Source organism: Nematolebias whitei, chromosome 1 (assembly GCF_014905685.2).
Source record: "Nematolebias whitei isolate Nwh7 chromosome 1, NemWhi1, whole genome shotgun sequence".
Lineage (NCBI taxonomy): Eukaryota > Metazoa > Chordata > Actinopteri > Cyprinodontiformes > Rivulidae > Nematolebias > Nematolebias whitei.
In genome coordinates this window covers 7265464-7275044 of record NC_056498.1, presented here as the reverse complement: position 1 = coordinate 7275044, position 9581 = coordinate 7265464, and the positions used below count along the sequence as shown (strand labels likewise).

The 9581-nt window shown below is 41.1% G+C and overlaps 1 protein-coding gene across 1 annotated transcript in view; it reads left to right on the top strand.

Moving 5' to 3' along the window:
* The window catches only part of focad (focadhesin), a 179343-nt gene that overhangs the window by 131610 nt on the left and 38152 nt on the right, over nucleotides 1–9581 (top strand). Inside the window, exons 37-39 of the mRNA XM_037681614.1 lie at nucleotides 3065–3325; nucleotides 5280–5369; nucleotides 5553–5742. Coding sequence (XP_037537542.1) covers nucleotides 3065–3325; nucleotides 5280–5369; nucleotides 5553–5742 — 541 coding nt within the window. The remainder of the gene's footprint in view (nucleotides 1–3064; nucleotides 3326–5279; nucleotides 5370–5552; nucleotides 5743–9581) is intronic.

Genomic DNA, 9581 nt, shown 5'->3' with positions numbered 1-9581 from the left:
ATATATATATATATATGTGGGGGATTGTGGTGTTGTAGGCAGATATATATATATATATATATATATATACACACACACACTGTAAATAGCCATCTGTCCATCTTGCGAGCTGGATCACTTCAAACGTAAATGTGTATGGCTGCATCTAGGCATAAGAAAGGTCACCAGAAAAAAATTGGGTTTCCAAGTCAAAATCCAAGAAAGCCACCACCATATGTATTTGTAAACCAGCCACCTTTATCAACTGCGAAAATGATACATTCTAATTTTTAGTATTTCTTAAAAGTATACTTTCTTCAAGTAATTTGAGTGGCTGAAGATTAATTTATGGGGGCCATGGCCACCATTGGCCACCCCCTGACTCCATCATTGCTCCTTGTGGTGGATAAAGTTGCTCTCTCCACTCACCAGGACCTGTCACTCTGGGCTGCCTCAGACAAACAAAAACCTGCCTCCTTTCTTCTACACAGAATCTCTCCTCTTGAATTGAGATGAAGAATGAGCTGAACAACAAAGTTCATGATTTTCTGGTCAGTCTACATTTCAGCCCTCACCTATACTCATGTGATATGGATCATGACTGAAAGAACAAAATTCTGGATTCAAGCTGCTAAAATGAACTTCTCCACATGGTGGCTGATCCTCGGAAAGATCCACCCGAAGGAGCTCGAATTAGAGCTGCTGCTCCTTCACATTGAAGGGAGCCAGCTGAGGTGGATCAGGGATCTGATTAGGATAACTTCTGGACCCCTTCCAATGATGGCTTTCTAGACACGATGGCTTTAGAGAAGACCCAGGGGCAGACCCAGAACTCTCTGGAGGGCTTATACGTATATCCTCAGGTCCAGGAACACCTTGGAATCCCTGAGGAGGAGCTGGAGACTTTCTGGGGAGAGTAAGGTTTGTTTTACTCCTGGATGTGTTGCCAGTGGATGGATGGACAAACAGATTGATTAAAAATGGCTTTTCATGTCACAAACGAGATGTTTTTGGCAGATAACTCAGACCAGCTGGAACAATTTGCTCTACAGGTGGTCAGTCAAAGCTCTGGTTTAGATTAAAGACTCAATTAGTGCAGCTCGCCTTTATGTTATAAAGTCCAACCAAATATCTGAAATGCAAGATTTTGTGAACGAGTTAGCAATGGAGGCATCAGCAAGAACACAAGATTACAGAAAATGAACACTTGAAAGGATACATCAAAGAAAAATCCAACATTGTTGATAAAATGACAGTGAAATACAGAATTTTTAAAGTCCGACCCCCCCCCCCCCCCCCACCACCCCCACCAAGTTTACTAGAATTAACCAAAAGTTGACTAAAAACAAGATAGATCAGAATCAAAATGCTTTTTATTGTCATTGCACAAGAAATACAGCAAAATTTAATTTCAGAACAGCTGTGCAAACAAACAAAAAGACACAACATAAGACTTGGGTAGACAGGTGCCTGAGGCTGCAGCTTCATGGGAGGCACTGCCCTTTCCATTAGATAAGGAAAAGGGAACCACAAGGAAAGAGGAGGTAAAAAAATCATATCTCACACTGTGTCCCTGACAAGAGGCCAGCGAAGGCAGTGAGTTGAGGGGAGTGTGTTTATAGCTGTGCAAGTGGGTGTATGCATGTGGGCATTTGTAAGTAAGTCTGTGAACACTGTCCCAGGTAGCCCCCCCAGTTATATAGCCAATGATAAGTGATGGTGCATTTATCAGCCGGCCTCTGTGGAGCTCTGACACAGGTCCACAGATGTCCTTGGGGAAGGGAACAGGTAGGGTACATGTGTCAAACTCAAGGTCCGGGGGCCAAATGTGGCCCTCGTTGACATCTTATCTGGCCCCCAAGATGTTATTTTAAACGTAAAATACATTTATCACTTGAATTTTTTCAGTAATCTTTGATTAGATGTCAAAAGTGCAACTGAGAACATCAAATGAGACCAATCAAACTCTTCTTGAAGAACCTGCAACCAAGAAAAGATGTTGGGTATCTAACTTGAGTTAATGTAGATTTTGAAACTGGCCCTTAGTTTGAAAAAAATTTTAATTGTGGCCCCCTTGTGTAAATGAGTTTGACACCCCTGTGCTAAAGCAGAGCATCTTGTTCACATAACATGCAGAATTTGAGATAGTCAGCTTCCAAGGCCGACACAGGTCAGATTCAGATAACAACAGTTGTTTTGGGTCAGGCCGACTCCGTTAGTTTCCGTCTACCTTACAATCTGCTGGTACATCTCAATAGTGACTCCAAACAGCCAAATTTGTTGTCAATTTCACTGACCTGAGCTTGTAACTTTTCCAAGATCGATTCCTTCCCACCAGTGAGATTCTGGAGCCGCAAATAGCCTGCGCTTCTCAGCAAGAATCACACAGCATGTCTGAGTGTTCACAGCACGGCACACCCCCTCACAGTCCAGGCAGCTTCACAATGGCCAGAACAGCTGCCAATGTTTTACGAATTTGTTGATATTCCAGGTAACCACCAACTCCAAAAAGTAGAAATTTTGTTATCATAAATCCAATTATGAAAGCATCTTCAATGTCCTTGACCGACAATATGGACAGACACATGACCTTCCACTGCCCCCAGGAATCCGTTGTGTATCCAGCTGCGAGTGTCCCATCAGGGCAGGAGGGCTCTTCTTCGCCCTGTCTTATCGTGAAAATTGGATCAATTGCGTTGAGAAACCAGCTGATCAGATCCATTATGTACAATTTGGAAAATATGCAACTAGAGGCTCTGAAGGTTCACAGGACAAAGAGCAGAAGCAGGGGATAGATAGAAGATACAGAAAGGAGTAGGAGGGAAATAAAAAGTATTGGCCTTCACCAAAATCAGGAAGAGAAGTTAAAATTTATTCAATAATCTATTCAAATCTAAATTTAAATCTATTAAATAATCCAACAAACAAAGATTTTAAAGGCCTAACATTTCTTAAAGGAATGCGTATTGCTTCCTGTGTTTAATGACAGTTTCACCCGTAGTTTGTCTTATGTTGAAAAATAATGGAGTTATTGGTCAAACATTGACTCTGACCATACAGATCCTTACCAGCACTTTCTCTGCAGCTCCAGACCCGAGCCCACCTGTACGAGACCCTGGGCCTGTGGATGAAGCATGTGGCTGAGGACAAGCTCCAGGTGTATGTGGAGACTGTGGGCCTGCAGCAGTTCCAGGATGACCTCCGACCCCAGCGACTGTCTCTGTGCCGCTCTTTGCTGCAGGGCCTTGCTCAGGCAATGGCCCTCCCAAACCCCCCAAATCACTGTTGGACCATCCTCTGCTCCACTGCTGAAAAGATCTTCAGCCTCCTACCCAACCAGATCCAGGTGCACTTTACACACATCCACAGCTAATTTCATTCACTGATAGTTAATATGATGAACCACTGATGGTATACAGTATATACAGTAGTCCCTCGCTACTTTGGGTTCAACTTAGCGGACTCACTCTATCACGGTTTGTCAAAGTAAGATTGGACATGAAACACAACTGGCTGACTGATGGATGAGCCACCCGATCGGCATGGATTTTTTATTTAAAATAAATTATTTTTAATTATTTAGCACCCCCTGCACCTGTGTGCAGTCCACATGTGCAGGGAGAAGCTCCCTCTTGTATTGTGTCATCTCAGCTGTGCAGCAGAGAAGTGGACGTGGCCAAGAGCGCTTGGAGGTGGCAGAGTGCAGCCGGAGGCAGAGAGCGGAGATCATGACATGCTGTGCTCTTTTAGAGAGTTCAGAGTTTAGAATTGTTTAGAATATTGCAAGAGTGTGGGAAGGGTTTAAAACGCATATATATATATATATATATATATATATATATATGAATACTAAAATAAACTTCTACCTTATTTTTTGCCCTATAAGTCGTGCTTTTTGTATAATTTTCATGTCCTGCGACTTATATGCCGAAGCGACGTTTTTATGGATTTTTTCCCATATTTATAAACCAATATTTGGCTGAGATATGACTATTTTCATCCATTCTCACTGACAATATTGAACACTACCATTTCCAGCTGCTACATGGTGCCAGAGGTGTATGGCATGCCGTTGTATCATGGAATAGATAAAAGTGGCTATTAATGACCCAATCGGCTTGTCAGAGTAAACCACCATTTTCCAGCTCTCTTGGAGCAACAGTCAAATTAGCTTCATTTTGTTGTGCTGCCCTGGCAAAATGCAGCTAATTTGATCATTAAAGTGCATTTATTAAGTAAAAGTTCATCTGAGACACACTTTTACTATAATGCCAAACAAACAATTGTTTTAGGTGCTTATCTTGTTAAATTTCTAAGAAATGCACAGTGTTCCTCCTTCCATTTTTCCTCTCTCTGCTCACTCCTGGAGCACCGAGGCAGCGAGTACTTTTGAAATAAAGTTTTTAAGTGTTAATCTTGTTAAAGTCCTCCCATGCATGCTCCCACGGCCACCATTTGGCAGCCTGTTGATTTTTGGCACAACACCGGCCCACATTTCCGGGTTGTCAGTGGTGACGCGTAATAGATGTGACGTATACGGTGAAACAATGTATTTATGGATTTTTCCACTTTATTAGACATATTTGGATTGTTGCGACTTATAGAGCGGAGTGACGTTTAAGGCAGAAAATACGGTACTTACTACTTGTACTACTATTCCTACTTCGCGTTTTTTCACACGCGTGGGGTGGGGTGGGGTGGTGAGAACGGAAACTCCGACGATAAACGAGGAACTACTTTATATACAGTATATATATATATATATATATATATATATATACAATATAGATACATGCTTGCATACATGCATACAAACACGCTTACTTACATACATACATACACTCGTACACGTATAACTGGGGATGGTACGAGGGTGTTAGAATACAAACACTTTTTTCCTGCATGAAAATGATGGAATATACAAGACGTCAAATTCTAAGGTACACAGTCAAGTTTCCTCTACTTCTGCATGGGTTTGTCATCAAGTATGAATGGAAAAGTATGGTAGTAGTACTTCAGCTAGCAAAATGTTAATAACAAGAAGCTGGAAAGTTACTAAATTAAAGATAAAAAAAACATGTTGTCAGCCTGTGATAGAAAAGTTGAACTTTTAAAAAGTATATATAATTAAAAATTGTAACTGAGTGTATACTCTTAAAAGAGGTAAACATGCACTGAATAAAAAATAGTTTGAGTTTATTTCTTTTACTGGTGAAGTGTCACAACAGCTTTAGTACAGTTACCAGCTGTATTCAGTCCGTTTGGTGGAAGGTTTGCAGCTGATTCCAGATGTGTTGCAGGATACTGAAGTGGATTTGTATGAGGGTGTCTCCAAGTGCCTGTCGGAGCTGTCTGATACTGAGATCGACAGGATCACTCGGGTTTCTGAGGTACAATGTTGTGGAACTGCTTTTAATACTGATAAAATTACCTTTACTACTGAAGCTGTTTACATTGAAAACCTTTTTATAATCACTTTGTTGCTACATAAACTATATTGACTGAATAACTGAAATAATTTAAATAAAAGCCATTGGACTGGCCTAAATTTGACTTTGCTGTGTAACGTCCAGGCTAACATGGAGAAGGCCTGCTTTGTCCTGGCATACCTGACCTCTCGGGGCAGAGTTCCCCTCCTCAGCCTCAATGATGTCATAGCTGGGGTGGTCCGTGGTTGGCCGAGTCGCAGAGTGGGATGGCTCCTCCTGCAGTGTTTGTATCAGAGCCGCCTGGCCACTAGCGCCAACACAGGTCAGACCAAAAGCACACGAACACCTCTGCATACTTTGTGCTCTCGTTCATCAAAACACTCAGCTCATCAGGTTTTTTTTTATCTTTATATTTATTAAAATGTTCAACTTAATTTACAGATATTTTCACCCAAAAATACAATACGATCTTTTCAATACCTTCAAAATTTTTTATTTTAAATCTGCTTTAAACGTGCTCTTTTTTGTATTTTTGGCTACTTCCAGCTTTTCGTTACCATTCTGCTATTTTTTCATTAGCTATAATTTTGCTGCTTTTAGCGTTTATTTAGCTTTTTGATACATTTAGCTAGTGTTTTGCGACAATAACCAAGCCGTCGCTACTGTTTTGCCACTTACAGGTTTTTTTTTCATTCATTCAACTTTTATTTAAACAAGTTAGTCTTTGAGCCACAAGGACTCAATTACAAGAGAGACCTGGATTTTAACAAAGAGTAATTACAATAGTGGATAACAACGACACCAATAGACATTCACAAATGATTCATACAAATTTAAGTTTTTTAATTAAAAAAAAAATAAAAATTACAATTGAAAACAAAATGATAATTAAAAGGAGAAAGAAACGTAGCGAAAAAACAGCTAGATTACGAGGCTACCATTTAACTACTTTTGGATTTAACTAGCCATAGCCACCATTTTGCTACTTACAAGTTTTAATTAGTTGCTACTAGCTAACCTCATATTACTATTGGTTACTGTTACCTTGCAGATAACCATTTGCTAAATTTAGGTTTTAGCTAGGCTCTTGCCTCAATTAAATCTGCTTTTGACATCATCCAGTCAGATTTGTTCAGTCTCAAACACGTCCTGAACACAGACAAAACCAAAGGAATATTTTCAAACAGGAAGCCGGTCCCAGCAGTTCTTCCTCTGATTTTATCCTCGAATAGTGTCCCTATTGAGTTTGTCGATTTCGAATCGACAAACTCAGTACGGGCAAATATTTGTAGGAATCAACGATTCCTACAAATATTTGTGTATATTGGTCGATTCACAATTCTCTTTTAAGCTCCACATGGAAAACATAGTAAAGAAACTGAAAGGTAAATTGGGTTTCTTTTTCAGAAACAGATCCTGTCTAACTCTGAATGCTAGGAAACACCTTGTAACTGTGACTTTCCTTCCCTCCATTGACTAAGGTGACATTATTTACATGAACACTCCTACAAGCACCCTGCAGATGCTGGATGCTGTCTATCATGGTGCACTAAGATTCATAACTGGCTGTAAATACCATACCCACCATTGCACCCGGTATTCAATCAATCAATCAATCAATCAATCACCTTTATTTTACCAGGTAGAGCCCGTTGAGATCGAGATCTCTTTCACAAGGGTGACCTGGTCAAGTGGTCATCAGCACACGTCACAGGGTAATTGACAATAAGCATTTACATTTATCAAAAGAAAAAGAAACTACTATCACGATAAATAAATGTTAACAGTTTGAAACCGTCAGGATAAGACAGACTTCTGTTCTACATTAAATGTAGAACAGACATCAGTTTAAGTAGATAAGAGTTAAAAGTCAACAAAGACATGTAAATTTGATAATTTGATGATTCAATGGTTAACTGGACATCATTAATCTAAAAAAGTTAAATCTGGTCCTCTGGACATTCAAAAAATAAAACAAAGAATAAATATAGAAACGTTTCGTCTTTCACCTGAGAGACTTCCTCAGTCTGAGGTGCTGTATTCAGCTCAGTCTCTTAAATAGCTCCTTCTCAGAGTGGATCAACCAGTTTTGCTGCTGACAACCAAAACCAGCTGATCACATGCTCAAGAAGGACCATCAGCCTAACAATGGATCATTAGCACACTGATGGCTGTTTACTATTCACAGAGGGCTGAGTGATACTAGCAATCACAGCATTGTAAGAGGGGGACAGTTGAACCCGGAGGCCTTCACCCCTGTTTAATGATGGACAATTTCTTTTCACAAAGATGGCCTCCTTTACTCCTCTCTCAAACCATCGTTCCTCTCTGTCCAGGATGTGAACATCTTCATCCCTGAAAGAGTGACCGCTGGCCTGGAGATGAGTGTAGACCGCAGAGTCCTGGCCTGATGATGTTGATCTTCTGTGCTGGGCCATCCTTTTGGCCAGTGGCTGTTTAGTTTCCCCGATGTAAGACTGATCACCCTCCTGACACTGAACAGCATACACAACATTACTCTGTTTGTGCCGGGGGACTGGATCTTTGGAATGAACCAGTCTTTGCCGTAATGTAGGCGGATAGGTGCAGTATCGGTGGTGAAGCAGGCGCTGTACAGGTCTGTCGTGGTGAAGAGAGAGCTGAGTCAAAAGGCGAAGCTCTCAATTTACCGATCGATCTACGTTCCCACCCTCATCTATGGTCATGAGCTTTGGGTTGCGACCGAAAGAACGAGATCTCGGATACAAGCGGACGGAATGAGTTTTCTCCGCAGGGTGTCTGGGCTCCCCCTTAGAGATAGGGTGAGAAACTCGATCATCCAGGAGGGACTCAGAGTAGAGACGCTGCTTCTCCACATTGAGAGGAGACAGTTGAGGTGGCTCGGGCATCTGTTTAGGATGCCTCCTGGATGCCTCCCTGGTGAGGTGTTCCAGACACGTCCCACTGGGAGGAGACCCAGAGGAAGACCCAGGACATGCTGGAGGGACTATATTTCTCGGCTGGCCTGGGAACGCCTCGGGATTCCCCCGGAGGAGCTGGACCAAGTGGCTGGGGAGAGGGAAGTCTGGGCCTCCCTACTTAAGCTGCTACCCCCGCGACTCGACCCCAGATAAGCAGAAGAAAATGGATGGATGGATGAAAATTTAGCTTCAAGATGCTTTGCTACTTTGAGCTTTTACCTAATGTTTTGCTTAGTTTTGGTTTAATAACTCAGTTATTAAACTATTTAGCCAGCTTTAGCAAAAATCTTTCTTCTCAAATCGCATTAGTTTTTCACCAAGATCTTGCATTGATGATTGTGCACTAGTCATGATGTGTGCATCACTTCACCTGCCTCTCTTCTTACCCTGATGCGCCCATCACTCTGGAACAGGGTCATTCTGGACTCATCAGACCACATGACCTTCTTCCATTGCTCCAGAGTCCAATCTTTGAATCTGTACATACGCTCCACACTGGTTTGTCGTCATATTTATTATCTGCATTGTTTTTATGTCTATATTTTTGTCTATATTTAGCCCTGAGTGCTACTGTTGTTTTTCTTCCATTTGATTTCACCAAACGTTTAAGTGATCGCCGATCACGATCATTCAGGAATTTTTCTGGCCGCATTTCTTCCTCGAAGACGATGGGTCCCCACTATCCTTCCAGTTTTCAATAATGTGTTGGACAGTCCTTAACACAATTTTAGTAGTTTCTGCATCCTCCTCAGATGTTTTCTCTGCTTGATGCCAATGATTTGACCCTTCTCAAACAGACTGACATCTTTTCCATGACCACGCATTGTGTCTTTGACATGGTTGTTTAAGAAATGAGAAGCAACTCATTGCACCAGTTGGGGTTAAATAATTTGTTGCCAGCTGAAAGATAATTACCCATTCAGTAATTATCCAACAGGAGGCTCGTACCTATTTGCTTAGATAAATCCAGGTGGTGACTTTTTTTTGGCCAGGCAGTGTATAAAAATAAATAAAAGCAACCCATTTGGATGATATTTTAAATAAACGGCACTCTTACAATAATTAAACTATACTAACAATAATGAAAATCTTAATAAATACAATAACAGTATCCTGATGCATGCTCAATGCTACAATAACAGTCAGAACCAGAACAATAAGCAGCAACAGACTTTTTTTTACTCACAACCTCTTCTTGGACCTGCTCCAGAAG